General features: G+C 39.6%; 1 protein-coding gene across 1 annotated transcript; it reads right to left on the bottom strand.

Annotated features, from left to right (window-relative positions):
- Nucleotides 1-2,930: 2,930 nt before the first annotated feature.
- Nucleotides 2,931-20,379, bottom strand: PHYH (phytanoyl-CoA 2-hydroxylase). The gene is made up of 9 exons (XM_043966635.1): nucleotides 20,176-20,379; nucleotides 15,430-15,488; nucleotides 14,775-14,885; nucleotides 14,147-14,315; nucleotides 10,704-10,785; nucleotides 9,427-9,608; nucleotides 8,919-9,068; nucleotides 7,090-7,221; nucleotides 2,931-4,190 (listed from the first exon to the last, which is right to left on the bottom strand). Exons 1-9 carry the CDS (start codon nucleotides 20,284-20,286, stop codon nucleotides 4,137-4,139), a joined length of 1,050 nt encoding a protein of 349 aa, XP_043822570.1. The 5' UTR covers nucleotides 20,287-20,379; the 3' UTR covers nucleotides 2,931-4,136.
- Nucleotides 20,380-20,827: the final 448 nt, after the last annotated feature.

Raw genomic sequence — 20,827 nt, 5'->3', positions numbered from 1 at the left:
CAGATTGAACCATACTGTTTCTCCTTTTTGGCTTTTTTTTTTTTGAGGTTTTTCCCTTGTGTTCTGATTCTTCTTTCACAATATGACTAAGGCAGAAATATGTTTAATGTGATTGTACATATGTAACCTATTATCAGATTGCTTTCCATCTTGGGGAGGGGGGAGGGAAGAGAGGGTGGGAGAAAAATTTGGAACTAAAAGTCCTATGAAAACAAATGTTGAAAACTATCTTTATATGTAACTGGAAAATAATAAAATACTTTTATGAAAAAAAGTGTTTTGTAATTGTATTCATATATTCCTTAGGTTTGTCTTGGCAGGTAGGCACATTCAACTATTTTATATTTTCTGCAGTTATTTTCTTTTTTTTTTTCTGATAAAAGTATTTTTTTCCAGTTACATGTAAAAATAGTTCCCAACATTTGTTTATACAAGCTTTCCAATTTCAGATTTTTCTCCCTCCCTCCCCTCCCTCCCCCCCTCCCCTAGACAGCAGGTAATCTGAGATAGGTTTTAAATATATATATATATATATATATATATATATATATAAAAATATAAATATATTGCCCAGGGTCACACAGCTAGTAAGTGTTAAGTGTCTGAGGCCGGATTTGAACTCAGGTACTCCTGACTCCAGGGCCGGTGCTCTATCCACTGCGCCACCTAGCTGCCCCAGCTACTTATTATTTTAAGAAAAATTCCCTTGATTATGCTTTCTAGTGTTTTTTAATAGGAATGGGTGTTGTATTTTGTCAAAACCTTCTTATTGAGATAATCATGTGATTTTTGTTGTTTTCATCACTTATATGGTTGATAGCTTTCCTAATATGGAACCAGCCCTGTATTCCTGGTATAATCCCACCTGATCATAGTGTATGAAACTTGTGCTATGGCTGCAATCTCCTTGCTAGTATTTTGTTTTTGTTGTTGTTGGGTTTTTTTGTTTTGTTTTGTTTTGTTTTGCGGGGCAATGGGGGTTAAGTGACTTGCCCAGGGTCACACAGCTAGTAAGTGTCAAGCGTCTGAGGTCGGATTTGAACTCAGGTACTCCTGAATCCAGGGCTAGTGCCTTATCCACTGCACCACCTAGCTGCTCCCCCTTGCTAGTATTTTATATCAAATTTTTGGATTGATATTCATTTAGGAAATTAGACTACAGTTTTCTTTCTCTGTTTTTGTATTCCCTGGTTTAGGTATCAAAACCACATCTGAGTAATAAAAGATTTTGTAGTACTCTTTCTTTACTTATTTATTCAAATAGTTTATATAGTATTGGGATTAACTATTCCTTAAATGTTTGGTGGAATTCACTTGTAAATCCATCTGGTACTGGAGATTTTTTCCTTAAGTTGTTCATTTATGGCTTATGCAAGTTCCTTTTGTAAGAGAGGGTTATTTAAGCATTCTTTTTCCTCTTCTATTAATCTGGACAGTTTATATTTTTGTAAATATTCATCTCTTTCATTTAGGAAAGCAGTCTATTTTTATCATGTGTATTTTAATGTGAAAGCAGTATACTTGTATTGGGGTGTTTTTAATATTTATTGAGTATGCTTATAAGCAGGTAAACTTTTATCAGATGTGTTTGTGGCACACTTGAGGGCAGCAAAGAGACCAAAGATATATCTGGATTGCAGTCACTGAAAAAAACAAAGATACAACTGGATCTCCAGAGCAGAAACAATAGTCTATCATAACCCAGGCCTAGAAAACAGAAGATCCTGGGGGCTATGGCAGAGGTACAACCTGAGAAGTCAGCTATCCATACCATTCTCTAAACCCTCTTTCAATTTCAGCCTGACATGATATGTCTTTATTCAAACTGAGGCAGCCCAGAATTCACAGTATAAATTCATGTACAAATAGTCATTTCCCAGCTGTCAACAATTTAGACATTCTCTCCATTTTTTGCTTCAGAATTCTTTACTTCTGCTTATTCAGGGGCACATATTTTGGGGAACACTTACTGAAGCTGCAATGCTGAAGAACCTGCTGTTCGAGGAAGACAATCTTGGTGTCTCTGTTTTGGCCACCAGATGTTTTATATACAATGTGTAGATGTTTAATGATAAAACTGATTTCAAATATCCATGATATATAAGTAATTCACAAAAATACTTAAGATTATGAGCCATTCCCCACTGGAAAAGTAGCCGAAGGATATGCACAGATTGTTCTCAAATGAATTATTAACAACTATATGAGAGAATATTCCAAATCACTAATAAAAAAAAACCTAATGAAATAGTATATTGATAGCAAATATAAAGAATTCAAGGTAGAATGTGAAAAACTTTTTTTTTTTTTTGCAGAGCAATGAGGGTTAAGTGACTTGCCCAGGGTCACACAGCTAGTGTCAAGTGTCTGAGGTTGGATTTGAACTCAGGTCCTCCTGAATTCAGGCTTTATCCACTGCGCCACCTAGCTGCCCCGAATGTGAAAACTTTTTTGAACTGATTGATAGATTTATTTGCAAAGTAAGGGGAACCAAGAAAATAATATGTAATAAATAAAATGTTGTATGTATAAATAGGAAAAAATTGAATGCTATATAATTACAATAAGCAAGATTAACCCTGGAAGAGTTGAGAAAAAGAACCTTCCTCCCTTCTTTTCAGGGGTAGGGGACTATGAGTATGGGAAACTGTATATGTTGTCACTTGGTTGATGTGTTTGTTTCCCCCCTCTTTCTTTTTTTATTCTTTGTTACATGGAAATGGTTCTCTGGGGAGGGGAGGGGGAGGAATTTATTTGGAAATAAAGAAAAGAAAAGCAAAAGATAACAAATTTTTAAAAATTGATTTTGACATAGAAGAAGATACTGATATTCCAGAACTGCTCTCCAAGCAGCTGGAACAATACCACTTAAGAGGACATATTCACACATAAAATGTAGTGTTTCATGAAAAATAACCACAACTTGTTCATTTGCTTTCCCCCTTACTATTTAACTTTATTTCAAAAACATCTTTGTTCCAAAATTGGCAAAAACTGGTGGGAGAAATTCAGTATTCCAGAGTGAGACAATGGTCCATCTAGCTCACATTTATAGTCTTCATTTGTATTCCCTTATTAGTCTTTCCATTGCCCAACTCTCTCATACTAGCTCCTATCACCCTACTGCTGGGGGATACTGTAGGTTTAAAGTAGGTACACTTATGCTGTTAGTGACCATTGGGAACCAAAGAAAAGCCAAGGAAATACGTCTTCTACTTATATGGCAAGAAAGGGGAGGAGGAGGAGTGTTGGGAGGTCCCCCATATCTTTCTCCCTCCTATTTTAATACTAGGAAATTGTCCCTACCATGATTGGAAAATTAATGTGAAATATGGCCCCTTACTACCATCACCTGCTTTCATAAGTAGGGAAGCAAATGGAAACTCGAAGATCAATGGCAAGAAATCACCACACATCATGTTCACTCTGACTTAAAATCAAAATGATCAGATAAGCTTCCCACCACCTACCCTTAACATCAGTCCTAATTATGAAGATATTCATTTCTCTTGCCTGAAAAGAATACAAATGTAATCATAGGATGATGTTACCCTGTTCATCAGGGTCAGAAAAAGAGAAAGGAATAAATAAAATCCATTTTTTAAGGAGGCAGTTGGGAGGAGGGGACACTTTCTGTTGGACTATAGTCTACTGTGGAATGTGGCAGGTCTTTCCTTTACCTTATTCCATAATCTTCCACTGATTAAAGAACTACCTGCTTAGAACAAGTTCTTATCCTTTGTCTCCCTAGAGAAGCACCTGCAGTAGATTCCCCCCTAACTATGAATGCAAACAGCCATCACTTTTTAGGTGCTAGTAGCACCTAGGTAGTTTATACTTACAAAGATTCTGAACTCAGTAGATTTTCTTTTAGCTAAGAGGTACTTGATGGTCCCCCCTCCCCAATTTTTTGAAGACTTGGATCACTCCGAAATTACATAAGCATTTTTGTCAGTTGTGACATTGTTAAGCTTTTTACATATTACAAATTTTAGCCTATCAAAACATTAACAATGCAAATGCAGACAATACTGCATACAACCAAGTGCCTTTTCACATTAGTATGTGATAACAAGGACATTACTCATATAAAAACATCCTCCATTGGCACCTGGTGTTGACTTTTGAGGAACACTTCAAAGATTGATTATCCTTCCTTTCACAAGCTTTGCTCGAATTTTCCAAACATCCTAAAAATAATCCCAAACAGAAAGAGTGTAAGTTCTTGGATAGCTGTACCAGTTAGTAAATAAAATAAATTCTAACTTTGTCAAGAGCTAAAAAAGGAACTTAAGGGGGCAGCTAGGTGGTACAGTGGATAGAGCACCGGCCCTGGATTCAGGAGGACCTGAGTTCAAATCCGGCCTCAGACACTTAACAATTACTAGCTGTGTGACCCTAGGAAAGTCACTTAACCCCAGTTGCCTCACTAAAACAAACAAACAAAATTAGGGGCAGCTAGGTGGTACAGTGGATAAAGCACTGGCCTTGGATTCAGGAGGACCTGAGTTCAAATCTGGCTTCAGACCCTTGACACTTACTAGCTGTGTGACCCTGGGCAAGTCACTTAACCCCAATTGCCTCACCAAAAAAAAAAGGAACTTAAGGTTCATCTAGTTCAACCTGCTCATATTAAAGATGAGGAAACTGAGGCCAAGACCATAGACATAGTAAGTATATTAAGTGACAGGTCCTCTGACTCTAAATCTAGAAGTCTTTTCACTGTGGGACCACAACAAAGGAAGGATAAAGCAGACATTATGAAGAGCCAATTATAGAACCAACAATGAAGAGAAGAAAGTGAAAGCAAAGGAGGGATAATTAAAAGAAAGAGGGGTAGAAGGGCTAAAGGTTCTAGTGAGGATAAAGAATAGTTTTAGGAAAACAAAGGCAGACAGTTGGAATGATAGGGGCTTTTGAACAGAGAGAGAAATTTCAGTGTTCTTGATTATAGAAGAAGCACAGTCATGGATGAGGATGAGATGAATGGTATGGCCATCCTTGTACATGGAGTGGGAATATAGGACAGAGAAATTGAGGACGTTGATGAACTAGAAGGCCAAAGTGTTTATGAATATTGAAGTCCCCAAGTTTAAGGGTAGGGACTGGAATGAAGAAGAATTTCGCTCAGATAATGAATTCTTTGAGAAAGGAGGGAGGGTCTTGATAACTAAAAGTGAGGATCAAGGAATTTGTCTTTTCCTTTTCCAAGCTCCTTGTGTTGGTAGACATGAGAAAAGGCACATCCAGTACATGGTAGTACCTTGGTGGCACGGTAGATAGAATACTGAACTTGAAGTCAGAAAGACCTGAGTTTAAACCCTGCCTTGGATACTTAACTGTGACCTTGGGCAAGTCATTTAAACTTTCTTAGCCTCAGTTTCATCATCTCTGAAATGAGGCAATAACAAAACCCACCTACCTTAGAGGATTGTTGCAAAGATCAAATAAGGTAATACACAAGCTTAAAGGGCTATATAAAACGCTAGCTGTTATTACCATTACTAGAGAGGGTGGCCAGGAATGTAATGTCTTCTGTAACGAGTCAAGTCTCTGTTAGTGCTAGAAGATGGGAGGAAGATGAGCAGAAAACATCTAGCATGCAGAATGAATTAAAAACCAGAATCCTACAATATTCTGTTTACAAGAAACACATTTGAAACCCAGAGACACACACAGAGTAAAGGTAAAAGGCTGGAGCAGAATCTGTAATGCTTCAGTTGAAGCAAAAAAAAAAAAAAAAAGCAGGGGTAGAAATCATGATCTTGGACAAGGCAAAAGCAGAAATAGATCTAATTAAAAGAGATTAGGAAAGAAATTATATCTTGCTGAAGGGAATTTTGTTAACAGCTGAATGGGAGCTCCAGAGGTTATAATGGAAAGGGGGGTGTTGTTTGTCTTTCATTCTCAAAGAGGACCACAATGGATGTCATGACTTGCAATGAACTGGATTGTAAGTGAGGAAGGGCTGTGCAAAGTCACCAGCCTCACTTTCTCTTCCAGAGACATCTGGGTCCAGACTGGAGATGGCCCTGGCTGTATAAGACAATTGGGGTTAAGTGACTTGCCCAGGGTCACACAGCTAGTACGTGTCTGAGGTGAGAGTTGAACTTAAGTCCTCCCAGCTTCAGGGCCAGTGTTTTATCCACTGTGCCACCTAGATGCCTAATGGAAAGTGTAAGACAACTGAAAAGAGACTTGGGAGAAGTCTCAAGGCAGAAGTAGACAAGAATGAGAAAAAAAAACAAGTTAGATGAAACATTACAGGTGGCAGTTAGTACCATACATTGGGACAGGGAATAAACCTGTGATTTCATTGGTACAGGTAACTCCCAGATGAGGAAACTCCCTCTCCCAAGGCAAGTCAATATTTTCTCTGCAACTTACAGTCTTAGACAGTTGCCTAGAACATTGAAAAGCTAAGGGACTTGCCTGGACTTACATAGCCAGTAGATGACAGAGGCAGGACTCGATAGAACCTATGTCTTTTTTGGTTTTAAAGGCAGCTCTCTGCCCACTATACTGTGCTGCCACTTCCATGAGAACAGTGTTAAAAATTATACCCCAAAAAATCACTTTACATCATGAGTTTTCCATCATCACCATCAGATTTGACATTAAGATATATTAACAATGTTACTCTCAAAGGACAGGGCAATTTAATGCAGGGTCTACCTATATTTCAATTAAAGACCTTCAGGAATTTTTTTTTTTTTTTTGCAGGGCAATGAGGGTTAAGTGACTTGCCCAGGGTCATACGGCTAGTTAAGTGTCAAGTGTCTGAGGCTGGATTTGAACTCAGGTCCTCCTGAATCCAAGGCCAATGCTTTATCCACTGAGCCACCTAGCTGCCCCCCTGGAATTATTTATTTATTTGTTTTAGTGAGGCAATTGGGGTTAAGTGCGTTGCCTAGGGTCACACAGCTAGTAAGTGTCAAGTGTCTGATGCCAGATATGAACTCAGGTCCTCCTGACTCCAGGGCCAGTGCTCTATCCACTGTGCCACCTAGCTGCCCCAGAATTATATATTTTTAAAGAAAGAGGAAAAAAAAACAGAGTTCTTCACCTTTTCATTTCATATAGACCTACCTTTAATTGGATATCGGAGATACCATACTTTTTTTCTACAAAGTCTTGGAGTTCCTTCTCGATGTTTTCTTGAATAGTGCCCTTTACATCGGTATAGTAGCAGTCAGAACTGGCAAAGTGACAGGAAATTGCCTGTATAAATTGGGCCAATTAATAGAAAAAGAAAACCAATTATCACTAGCTCTGAGGGGCAATAAATGAATTACTTACTTAGCTTCTATCTGGGACTATATTTATATCCTTCAATAAGAACTTCATGATTTAGCCTGTCCCTACAGGGTAATTTTAAAAGTATAAGCAGTTCTAAACTACCCAAGTCATTCTTTGCCAAAAAGTACTGAAAGGGTTGGGTAGCTATTCACACAACTTGCTTATTCCTTTTTTTTTTTTTTTTTGGCGGGGCAATAAGGGTTAAGTGACTTGCCCAGGGTCACATAGCTAGTGACAACTTGCTTATTCTTAACATTTTTCATTTTTTTCAGGGTTCTCAATCCAAAAAGATTCCTCAATCTCCTTAAACCACTTACCAGTGGGGAGTACAAGGTAGAAAATTTTCAAATAAAGAGGCAGCAACAGGTTTGTTGAGAACCAGTCTAAAGCTAAGCTCAGAGAAGCACATCACTGCAAAGTGGGCCAGTAATGGATTAAGTAATAAACAGCGATGAATTATTTTGGCCAAAGAAAATCATAAAACTACCTACTCAGGTATAGAGGAGTCACAAGTCTGCATCGTTGAAGAGGCAGGGTCCCCACACAGTTCTCTTAGAACGCTAGAGACAGACACTGCCCTCTCTTTTGCCTTTGGTTGTGTCCACTCAAGCTGCCTAAGTCAAAGAATCACTCAATCAGTAAGTACTTATTATGTATCTATTATGTGCTTGGACTATTTTTTTGCCTTTTTTTTTTTTTTTTTTGCCTCCCCAGCTTAAAACAGTGACAGGCACAAAGTAAGTACTGAAGAAATGCCTACTGACCGACTGACTATGCTAGGCACTGAAAATACAAATACAATCACAAGTAGCTTACAGTCAACAGGAGAGACAATAGGAAGGATGTATATAGGGAATCTCGAAAGTCTTAGTGCAGATCTGTACTAAGACTTTTGGGATGCCCTGTATGAGTGTGTGAGAGTGTGTGTGTGTGTGTGTGTGTGTGTGTGTGTGTGTGTGTGTGTGTGTGTGTGTGTGGCAGATAGATAGATATGAACATGAAATAAATACAAATAAAGAAAATATAAAATAAAGAAAATAAGTTCAAATTAGCCAAATACAAGGTGAGAGGGAACACAGGAGTGGTTGGAGGGAGGGGTGTTCAGAGAAAGCTTCATGTAGAAGACAGTGATTGCTCTACATCTTGAAGGAAGAGGGATTCTATGAGGCAGAGGTGAGAAAAGAGTACATTCCGGGTATGGAGAATAATCCATGCAAAGGCGAAGATGGGAGATGGAATGTGGTGTGTGAGGAGCAAAGAGAAGGCTAGTTTGACTAGATCACAGAGTGCAGGAGAGGTAGTAATGTCCTATGAAAATTCCAGGTTATGTTGTTATGTTTTGGTGATGATGTCATGTGTTGTTTGTAGCATTTACCAAATATTAAATGAAAAACAAAAAAAAAAGCTGATTTTTCAAAGGAAATGAATGCCTGTCAATGTGATGTTCATATGATTGGTTCTTTATTAATAAAAATAAAGGAATGAGCTTCCTTGTTGATCAAATAGACTGAAATCCTCACGTTGTCATTACAATCAGAGTGCAAATAGACTTGGAATGCTATTTTAAAATTTGATTTACACACCTATTTGCAGTTGGGAGGGGAATTATTGTTTGTTACCTTCCGGAACCCTTCAGTTTTATTTCTTCCAGATCCATGAATGAGCAGAGGATGGAAGAAAACAGTATCTCCCTTCTCCATCACAAGGTGAGTCCTGGGTTGGTTTAAATCATAGTCCTGGATACCATGGTACATAATATTATTTCCTCCCTAGAATACAAAATAAATCATGTTTTAGACTTAGGAGAAGCAAAATAAATCAAACCAATGACTTAGAATGAAATAAATATAAACACACAAAATAAATAAACAAATGAAAAAAATAAATGTGTGGATTAATTATGATAAATACTAAAATAAAATAAAAATAGAAAATAATAATGAACTAATAGAAAATAATACTCTTCTAATGTCTTCTCTTTATCCAAATTTCAAAATACAGATTAATGCTTTTGGTCAAGAAAGGTCTTTCACTTGTCATGTGTTTCCAAAATAAAACACCTCATAAGGAAAAATTCGAGTCCCCTTTCTTGTTCTATTTTTGCACACTCTCAATAGTCAGACCTACCTCCCATTTAGGATAGTCATGTGGTTTCAAGGGGCCCTTGTGTGTGCCTGGTAACACAACCAGGCAGCCATTGTTTCTATCAATATGTTCCATGGCGGTCCAAGAACAAACAATGGAATTGTGAGGCCTGAATGGGAAGTAGTGCGAGTCCTGATGGAAAGGATGCCGAGAAGTCTTCTTGCCTGAAATGGAACCCAACCCATATGTTAGAAGAAGCTCTGATCTCAGAGCTCCTCAGCTTTCCCTACACAGCCAACATCCTCTCCTATAATAAAGAAATATAATCATGAGAAAAACAACCAGTTCAGCTCAGAAGGTTCAGTGTTATTTCAGTGAGACAACTTCAAATACCACATATGACAGTAAGATGCTGAATAAGGAAATGTGGCCAGGCACCAGCAGATTTCAAGAGAATGTTAATTGATGAGGAGGCACAGAAGCTGTTATCTGTAACATTGCACACTCTGATGTCATGTACCAATCCTACTGAACCTATCTCTGGGTTCAGCACAGCTGACCTCATGCCCTTGGCTGAGTTTACCCTCAACCTTTCGTCTCTTCCTTCTTGGGACACCCAATATCCTCGGATAGCCCCTGCAGTGAGGAATTGCCTGGTCTCTAAGTTGTCTTCTCAGAGGCTAGGTTAATAATAGCAGAGGAATATGATCTATTTTTCTACTTTTGACCTACTCCGATGCCTTATTATAGTGTAGAGGTGAGCCTGCCAATGGAGTACAAGCTCTGACAAGTGCTACCAAAAGAAGAAAGACTTTGAGTATGGGCCTAGTAATGCCCTATGTCCCTAGAGTCCAGGGACCAGCCTAGCTAGGGTTAGAGAGCACCATCATGGGGGTCAGCCACAGGACAGATTTTTGCCCACAACAATGCTCCTGAAGACCAATGAAGTTATAAATGTTGTGATCTTGCCTTGGACTGGAGGCAGCTTCTATCTCAATGCAATGATGGATCAAATGGGTGGACTAGGTAAGACAAGTACTTCCAGTTCTATGAATCCTAAAGAAGTAATAACAGTCATGGAAAAATATCTGAGACTATGACACTTTGATTTTGTCACAAAGTAAGTCACTGAAAATTGCATTTAAAAGGATACATATATGCCCCAAATTAATATCTGTTAGACTGATTGTTTCACTGTGTTTGGGTCGGGATGTTGATTTTACCTCAATTTTTACAACATAACCTAAAATGGTCTTTCTTCATCCCTGCCCCATAGGTCCCCCACCAACCAACCCCTAATACAAATAAAAGTTCTTTACCAGAATCTGGAGGCTTGTTTATCAACATTGTATGCATAGCCATGATATTGGGTCCAGTAAAACACTCGACATATTTAACAATCTAAGAGAGGGAGATGGAAACACTCATAAGAAATTAGAGGCATATATCACAGCACAGAATTAAGTTTCAACTATCTACATTAAATCCAAAATAACAACATTAGTAGCCCATATTCCCATAAGGCTTTGTGGTTTCTCACAACAACCCCATGAGATAAATTCTATTATTATTTCCACTTTACAGATGAAGAAACCAAGTCTCAGAGAATTTGAATGTCTTAGGATCATAGATTTAGATCTGAAAAGGACCTTGAAAGCCAAGGATTCCAACACTCTCATCTGATAGATGAGGAAAATGAGAGAAATTAAATGATTTGTCTAGGATCACACAGTTAATAAGTGTTTAAGCAAGGATTTGAATTCAGATTCTGGGCTCCAAGCCCAGTCTTCACTCCATTGTATCACACTGGGTCACAAGGCTTGTAAATGTTTGAAGTGAGTTTCAGATCCCAATAAAAATTATTCCTCCCAAAATGTCTATTTGGCTATAGGATGCATTTTTGTATTTCTTTGATCAACTATGGGTGATACAAGCAAGACTTCAAAAAAGAACCAAGTTGAAATAGAGTAGGTAGGAGGGGGCAAGGGTTTTAATTTTTTGTAAAATAAATTTTATTCACATCTTTTGTTTTTATATCCCCTATATTTCCCACTGTATTCTTCTTTCTACCTCATTCTGGAGATTGATCCCTTATAATAAAGTATGAAGGATAAAAAAATTGCATAAAACAACTAAATAAGATAGTAAGAAAATCTGGCATGATCTATAGTATCTCATACTCACAGTCACCCACTTCTACATAATAGGGGATCTCATATCTCTTTTGCGGGGCCAAACTCAGTCATTATAATTAAATGATGACTATAGAATTGTTGTTGTTCCGTCACCTCATTTGGGGTTTTCTTGACAGAGATACCGAAATGGTTTGCCATTTCCTTCTCTAGATTGGTTTGTTTGTTTGTTTGTTTTTGTTGTTGTGGGCAATGGGGGTTAAGTGACTTGCCCAGGATCACACAGCTAGTAAGTGTTAAGTTTCTAAGGCCAGATTTGAACTCAGGTCTTCCTGAATCCAGGGCTGGTGCTTTATCCACTGTGCCACCTAGCTGCCCCCTAGATTGTTTTACAGACGAGAAATTGAAGCAAACTGGGTTAAATGACTTGTCCAGGGTCACAAAACTAGTAAGTGTCTGAGGCCATATTTGAACTCAGGAAGATGAGTCTTCCTGACCCAGGGCCTGGCGCTCTATCCACTGCACCACCTACCTGCCCTGAATATAGAATTATATAACACAGAATTAAATAATGATGACAAAATCAGTTTCAATTATTCTGTTGCAGTGGCATTATTCAAATATCATAATTAAACAATTAGCACATCATCATAATGTATGATTACTTGTTGATCTTTCCATTCACATTTTTGGTAATCATTGTACATGGTGTTTTCCTGGTTCTTCTTATTCCACTTTTGACCAGTTGTATTTTTACTTTTCAATTCTTTTTAATGATGCAAGGTCCTTCTTAAGCTGGTTACACAAGATGGTTATTGCACAAAGCAAGGAACTTTCCTTAAGCCCATTTTGATAACTGGCCAGAATGGAGCAATTATACTTGTCAATATTTACCCAGTGACACACAGACTTGGTTTTGTCTCATCAAGCGTGTTTCCCGTTATTTTAAACATATAACGAAATTCTAAAACCAAATCGATTTTGATCTGCTGGCAAGAGGAGAGGAGAAAGGGAGAGGAGGAGAGAAGAGTACCATCAACTGATTTTAAAAAATGAAGATGGGGCAGCTAGTTGGCGCAGTGGATAGAGCACCAGCCCCGGATTCAGGAGGACCTGAGTTCAAATCTGACCTCAGATACTTTGCACTTACTAGCTGTGTGTCCCTGGGCAAGTCACTTAACCCCAATTGCCTCACCAAAAAAACCCACCAAAAAACAAAAAACAAAAAATGAAGATAGTTCTGCTGTGTTGCTTTGTTCTTTGCCTCAGGCAAAGGTTTATTTTTTTTAATGCCACATTAACAACTTCTCATTATTATGACAATGAATACATTTCTCCTCACCTCCACTTCTTAGAATCCTTTACTTCAAAACTCAGCTCAAATGTCATCTACTATGAAGCCCTTCCAGAGTTCCCTCATTCCTTCCACTCCTGTGGCTACCATCTCAAAATTACCGTGCATATACGTGTAGAAGTACATGTCATTTCCCCTGATAGGATATTAACTCCTTAAGAGGAAGAACTGTCTCTTTCTTTTTATTTATTTCTGAATCCTTAGGGCCTAACACAGTGTCTGGCATGTAGTACATACCTAACACATACTTATTGAGTGACGGGGAACTTGAAGGATTATAAATGGAGAATTATCTCCATTTTACAGAGGAAGAAATTCAGGATTATGACCTGTCCATGGACATTTTGGTTTTAATTCACAGGAAGACCTCCTGACTGAAAGGAGATAGACTAAAAAAGCAAAATGAGACACACATATTTTGAACATAGACAATGAAGTAATTTGTTTTGTTGGACTATGTATATTTGTCACAAGGGTTTTGTTTTTCTCTTTTAAATGGTGAGAGGGAAAAATGCTTATTAATTAACTGAAACCTTAGAAAATTAAAATTCAAAGCAAATATTAGGCTAATTATGCTTACTCAAGCCAAATCATATCCTCTTTCACTCCTTTGGTGACAGTATTCAGAAAGTTAGAGAAGTCTCTAACTTAATAATGAAACCTGGGCTTTTAGTGCTTTAAAGTTTACAAAGTACTTTTTTCTATTCCATTCCTGTGAGAAATAAAGTACCAGTATTATTTTCTCCATTCTGTGGAAGAAGAAAACAAAGCTCAGGGAGACTGAGCACAAAGCTAGTAGTGTGATAGCTAAGACTCCAACCTAGTTCACTCCTTCTCCCGAGTCCAGTTTACTTTCCACAATACCATGCTAGTCTTCAACTTAGCATAAGTAAAAATGTCTGCTTCCTTTGGCCATGGAACATTCTCACAGCACCAATGAAGTCTAGGGGCATAGGTGTAAAGGGGTTCAGAGCCAGGAAAAGATAGTAGATTATAAAAGTTGTAAGGAACACAACTATCATTTTATTTGTTTTTTTTTTGTTGTTGTTGTTGTTTGTTTGTTTTTTTTAGTGAGGCAATTGGGGTTAAGTGACTTGCCCAGGGTCACACAGCTAGTAAGTGTTAAGTGTCTGAGGCCAGATTTGAACTCAGGTACTCCTGACTCCAGGGCTGGTGCTCTATCCACAGCGCCACCTAGCTGCCCCACAACTATCATTTAAAAAGTCCGTGGCTTTTTTTTTTTTAAATAAAAATAAAACATGACAAAGCTTTTAACCTGAGGTAGGGTGCAGTAGCTGAAGAGTTCCTCATCATTCTGAAAATTCTGGATTTTTGTAGTGACATTCTCATGTGGAGAAATGGCTGATTTTACAATGGTCACGTCCTTCATGATTTCTATTCCTGGAGGTTCCACTTCCTTTCTGCAGATCCTTTCAAACTTATCCCTGGACAAATCAAATTGATGATATCATCATCCTTTGGAATGCCATAGAAATGACATCTTAACAGCATAACGGTAGTTACTCACAGCATCCACTCAAAGAAGCCATTCCTGCAGATACATTTAGGAAGTTTTCAAGGGGCCTTCAAGATTATCTGTATCCAACCCCAAATAGGAAGGGTACCAAGATTGGAAAAGAAAATGGTAGATGACTCTGCTGCTCCCTGCTGTCACACTTTTTTAATAGAATCAGGGCTGAAATCTACCACCAGGGCCAAAATGCCTGAAGATACTCTTGGTAAAGTACCTACAGTGTTGTTACTGAAAGACATCTCTTCCCACTAGATGCTTAAATCCCAAGCCATTAAGAAGCCTTAGAAAGCTTGGACAAAATAATGTTAGTCATCTCTATTTCATTTGCACTATATAATTTTAGCAAAATAATAAAATGATTATACTGTACCTATAGCGCTGAATATCTGCATCAGATACTAGTTTTCTAATGATTAGGAAACCATTGTCTTCATAAAATTGTCTCTGTTCTAGAGTTAAGACATCATTATCCCTTGTGTACCTGTGGGGGAAGGTGGAAGGAGAGAAGAGGTGGTGGGGAGAAGAGATCATGAAAGAACAGGGAGAAAAGGGGGGGGGGAAGCACATCAGTAATTTTTTAAGTTGATGTATTTTCATTTCAGCTAGATGTGAATTATAGGACTGCATTGAAATGCACTCCATGAATATCAAGGGGTCCCCTTTTTAAAAGTAATTTAGGAGTGTCAGAATAAAGATATTGTTCAGTGCACTAATATATATAACCAACACAGAGACTAATTTCAATATCATATTCATCAATCCTGATAGATATAGTCACCATACTGAATAGTTTGTGACATTTTTCTTCCTTCTAAATTATAAGCCATTTATTGGCAACCAAACTGAAACCTGTTTCTCTAAAATAGTTGCAAAATCAATTAAAACATGCCTGATGACTTGAGATTATGCATGACAGAAATTCTAATTAGGCACGGAGCTACTTAGTTCTCCTAGCGTTAACTAACACATAAATTGCAATTATGTACACAGCATTATTTTTAAAAATTAACTAAATCAGCACTTACTGGAATTTCTGAGGATTGACACTGGAAGGTACAACAGCAGTTGAAGTTGGGTAAGCTGCCTAGTATACATATTAAGTTAAATAAAATAATATTCAAAGGTAAAATCTTTCCTAGTAACAACATAACTTTATCTTTAGACATATGGAAGGGCCTGAGAGATCTCCAAGTGCAAAAGTCTTTTTTACATCATTGATCTCTATGGAGGTTGGCCAAGCCTATGGACCCTTTCTCAAAATAAGGGTTTTAAACACATAAAATAGAATATATGGGACTATAAAGGAAATTAATTATACAAAAGTACAGTTCATAAAATATTTTTGAACAAGTTCATGGACGCCAGGTTAAGAACCTCTAGATATTCTAGACCATGCTATTTGTTTAACGAATGAAGTAACTAAGGCCAAGAAATGTGAACTGAATGAGACTAAGTCACACAGAGAGTTGAAAATAGATTCTCTGGCCTCCAGCTACACCATATTCATTTTCCTACATCATACACTGCCTCGTCAGTCTGGTCTTGTGAGGAACACAGAAAGATTGTTCTCAGCCTGCATTATCTAATCTACTTTTGAATAACCTGAAGAATATCATGTCCTTCCCGTAGTTACAAATGTTTGACTTTACGTAAGAGGAGATATAAACACTCTCTAAACTTGGTATACAATTTGGTGGAAGTCTAGAGCAATTAGGCAAGGTCTAAAAAAATAAAAAGTAAATGAGAGAAAGATAAACACTGAATCCCAGAACACAATCTAGTTGGAAGGGAGACGTCAGTTAACAAGGCTCTATTTCTGGCTATATGATGTGGAAATTTATTGTGATTTGGGGACCCTGCCTTTGGGCTGAGATTAAAAAGCCTTAGGCCCTCAGGGGTTTTTTCTGTGTAAGAGGGGCTGGGGCCCCTATCCCTCCGCTTCAGCCGAGCAGAAAAGCCCCGTGGACCTTATGGGACGCCAGGTCAATGGCTGGAGAAAAAGCCCCAGCTCCCTCGGCCCTGAGGGGATCTACCCCAGAGATCCCGGCTCGTCCAGGCCAGCCTCTGATGCAGCCTGTGCCAGGCCCCAGGCGCATAGCAGGAGGCACGGGCCCCTCGAGCCCTGGGTGTGGTCGAGCCCCCCAGCCACAGCCCTAGGGCAGTCAGCGGATTAGCTTGGCATGTTCAGGGGTGTAGGAAGCCTGAGGTTTGAGGGGAGAGAAGGAAGATATATACCGGGGAGTTAGGCAGTGAAGGAGGTTGGAGAAGACAGTGATGGAGAAAGAGAGAGAATGCTGGCAGACAGGGGTTCGCAACAGTAAGAGGCTTTTCAGTGGGGTTGGTAAGAGTACGGAGCAGGGGGGCTTTTCAGTGAGGGGAACAATGCTAGAAGAAGGTCCGTTGGTACAGAGAGCGGAGGACACTAAGAAAGTTGGAAGCATGGCAAACGAGTTCATTGGCAGAAAGTTTAAAGGCTGACAGGTTATATTTTAGTTTTGTTATCCTTGTTTCTACATTTAACTCTAAATTTATTCACCTAAATAAACCCTGCTTTGATTATTTAATTAAGAGGCTTCTTAATCATTTGCTTATCAATTTGGGAGCAGAGCAGTATGGAGAACATTTTTTAAAGGCCCTAACAGATTGGCTTTGGAAATTAATAGCAGTCAGATAATAAAGCAGCCAGTCAAAAGTCCCCAGATTAGTCCTCCAATGAATGAATCACTAAATGACTTTTTAAAGGCAGTCTATGTATTGAGTGGTATAAAATTATCATCTGCATTTCATAACACCTTCAACAAATTCAATTCAACCATGTGTTAAGAGCCTACTGTGTTCAGGGTACCTAGATACCTAGAGATGTGATATATGCATTGCTCAGCTATAAGAATAGGTTGGAGTTAAGCTGTGGATAGCATTGAATGCCAGAATTAGGAGTTTATACTTTATTTAGTAGGCAATGGGAAGCTACCACAGGCATTTGAGTAAGGGAGGTGACATACTGGTACATAAGGGAGATTACTTGGGCATGTAGTGTGAAGGCTAGATTTTCAAGGAGAAAAACTGGAAACACAAAGACTATATAAGAAGTTATTCTAATACGCTAGTCAGGAAGAGATAGGGTCCTGAATTAGGAAGGATGCAGTGAGAGTATAAAAGAGGAGAGAATAGATGATGACTCCTCAGAGGGAACAAGGACAGGTTGTGGAAACTGATTGTATATGTGGCGTGAGGGAAAGAGTCAAAGATGACTATATAGCTATGAAATGTAATGACCAAGAGGACAACATAGTCTTCAACATAGAGAAGTTAAGGGGGCAGCTAGATGGCGCAGTGGATAAAGCACCAGCCCTGGATTCAGGAGTACCTGAGTTCAAATCCAGTCTCAGACACTTGACACTTACTAGCTGTGTGACCCTGGGCAAGTCACTTAACCCTCACTGCCCTGAAAAAACAAACAAACAAACATAGAGAAGTTAATCAAAGGGATAGATTTCAGGTATTAGATGATGAGTTCAATTTTGAACAAAGTGAAAGTGAGGTAGCAGCAGGACAACTTGAAGGTGACATGCAACTGGAGTTTTGGGAAGAGAGGTTGGATAGAAGTATACATTGTCCATGGACAGGTGAGATCAGCATGCTATAATGAAAAGCACATTGACTCTGGAGTCAGAGAAGCTGCTTCTGAGGTATATTGCATCAATAATTTAATTCTCTTGGGCCAAAGCTCCTCACTGTAAAATACAGGATATGGTAGCTATGGCTCCTTTCAGTTCCAGATCTATGAATCTATGGACAAGAATAGAGAAGAGAACTACAGACAGAAATTGGGAGGATGAACTTGTATGGAAGAAGTAGAAGCATGAGGAGCTATCAAAGCAGAGAGAAGGAAGGGGGTAAAGTGAACCAGAACATGAAAACAACGCTCAGAAGAGGAAACGCAGAAGAAAGCACTGGTTAGGTAGTCAGGAGCCTTGACCTCTCTAGTTTCACCTCTGCCACTAATTGTTATATGACTTTGGACAAATCATTTAAGCTATTTCCTTATCTGCAAAATGAGGTCTAGATGATCTCTCAGGTTTCCAGTTCTGAATCCAAGAGGAAAATTTTTAAATGAAAAATCCATATATGTGTATCCTATAGTCACTATTATTTTGAAATTCATTTGTAAAAAAAAATATCAAGGAAGGTTAAAGAAACAACTTTACCAATCTTATTAGAGAACTGGGATTTCTCCTAGGTCAAAACAAAATCTCAGACAGAGGTGTCACTTAAATTTGCCAAAGCATGCCATCAATACCGGTGATATGATCTGGCAAAATCATCACAAAACCATAGAATCTCAGCTTTAGAAGGAACCTTAGAAGTCATCTGATATTAAGGTCATAGACCTAGAGTGGGAAGGGCCTTCAGGGCCAACTATTCCAAAACCTCATTTTACAGATGAGGAAACTGAGGATCTTGGAAGTTAAGTGACCCAGACATTTAGGCAAAACATCCATTTATTCCTTTCAGTTCAAATTTTGACTACTGATAATAAAATGAACGATTTAAAGTGGGTAACTTCTCTTTTACTGCAAAACAATCTTTTTAACGTATTACACAGAAATAGCCAATGGAAACTACTGAAGTATACATACTTCTTTTAAAAGTTGCTAAGGCAAAACCTTCAACTTGAGATATCCACAAGGGAGGGAAGTACATGCAATCTGTAAAACTGTGTGACTTTAGGCAAGGAAGTACACTGCTTTGGGCCTCAATTTCCTAGAGCAGATACCTAGAACAAGATATAGGAAACTATCTGAAGGGGATCAATGAAGGGACCCAGGACTCGCAGAGATTTTTGTCAGCCTCTTGAATTGAAAAAATCTGAGATCCTATTCATAAATCTTGGTGTCCTCTAGCCCAGGAACCTCCAAAGAACCATTCAGTTGGGGGTTAGATGTTCACTTTTCCAACCATCAAAAATATAAGCCGTTGGAGCAGCTAGGTGGTGCAGAGGATAGAGCACCAGCCCTGGATTCAGGAGGACCTGAGTTCAAATCCGGCCCCAGACCCTTGAAACTTACTAGCTGTGTGACCCTGGGCAAATCACTTAGCCCCATTTGCCTCACCAAAAAAAAAAAAAAGAAGAAGAAAAAATATAAGCCATTTATGACATTCTTAGGGCTGCAAGCCAACCGGAAGGGAAATTAGCAAGAGCATCAACAGATGAAGGGACTGGGTCCAAAGAAGATTATGGACCAATCCATTTACAACGACTTTGCTCCCAAGTCTGTGGGCAGAGATGCCTACAGGATGACTGTCGCTTAATGCAGGACAAAAGAGTACCAAGAAAGATTATGGAGGAAGATGACATACAATACAGTCCAGGAAGTCAAGAGGAAGAGAGTCGGTCAGGACGAACCATTAGAGAGGGAAGGTGGGCCACGGGCCCTTTCCAGGACTCTGCGGCCTAAATAAATGTTCTAAAACCAATAGCCACAAGAAAAAACAAATCCGGCCTGACCAGAAGAGGGTGAGCGGCCGCGCATTAACCCATCCCTCGACCTTTGGGACGTCAGTGAAAGAGGCGCCTAGGTTTAAGCGCAGACCTAAAGAGATGCCTGGGGAGGAAGCGGATGCCATCTGAGCCGCCCCTGCCATCCACTCTGGGCCACTGCGCACAGCTACGCAGCCTTGCCAGGGCTCTAGGAGCTGCCGACAGTGGCCTGTAACCCCGAGCCCCGAGTCCCGGGCCCCTCCGCGCGCCACGCCCTTAAGAAGGATACGATCGCCGGGGCCGCGGAGCCCTGCAGGTGTCCAAGCAGGATCTTGAGGCGGACTGTGGCCGGCCTGGCAGCGCGCCCCCGGTCCTTGTCGTACAGAGCAGCGGCTGCCATCCCTGCGTAGGAGAGCAGGGAGCACACGCAGTAGAACTAGGACGAAAGCCCCAGTTTACCGTCCTACTTAACTCGCTCCCCAGCTCCGCCTCCCTGGGAGGGAGGGGCGCAGGCGCACCAATGCTACCTGGCGCTGAGCCCGAGTTCAAGTTCGGGGGCAAAGGGGACGGGCGGACCTGGAAGCCTAAAGCGCTTAGCTAGCAGGCTGGCCTGAGTCAAGGTCTGGGCGAGCAGTGCTTGATCGAAGGGACCTGCGAGACGGAAGATGGATCCTGGGTGCACTTTTCATGCTAGAAAGTTATGGTGTGTAAATAGAAAGTTACAGCTCGTTTGTCCCAGTAGGGCTTCGGAGTCAGGATGCGGCTTTAGACTCTGGCGCTGTACCACTTGCCAGCTGTGTGTAATTGGGAGCTTCTCTGGGCTTCCCTTTCCTCATCCTGGCTTGGACCAGCTCTGAAGCTGTGACCCATCTCCCACCCCCATTACCTTTATCCCTGAATGGAAATGGGGAGATTTCAGCTGGAGAAACTCAAGGTTTTAG

The sequence above is a fragment of the Dromiciops gliroides genome, chromosome 5 (genome assembly GCF_019393635.1).
Source record: "Dromiciops gliroides isolate mDroGli1 chromosome 5, mDroGli1.pri, whole genome shotgun sequence".
NCBI lineage: Eukaryota > Metazoa > Chordata > Mammalia > Microbiotheria > Microbiotheriidae > Dromiciops > Dromiciops gliroides.
The sequence above is the reverse complement of the archived record's forward strand: the minus strand, read 5'-3'. Positions and strand labels throughout refer to the sequence as shown.

What these genes read in the sequence shown, in the direction of transcription:
- PHYH (XM_043966635.1), bottom strand. Translation starts at nt 20,286, where the DNA reads ATGGCAGCCGCTGCTCTGTACGACAAGGACCGGGGGCGCGCTGCCAGG. An exon ending in GCAGATATTCAGCGCTATAG is followed by an intron (nt 14,316 to 14,774) that starts GTACAGTATAAT and finishes TGATTTGTCCAG; the next exon opens with GGATAAGTTTGAAAGGATCT. An exon ending in ATGACTATCCTAAATGGGAG is followed by an intron (nt 9,069 to 9,426) that starts GTAGGTCTGACT and finishes TTTGTATTCTAG; the next exon opens with GGAGGAAATAATATTATGTA.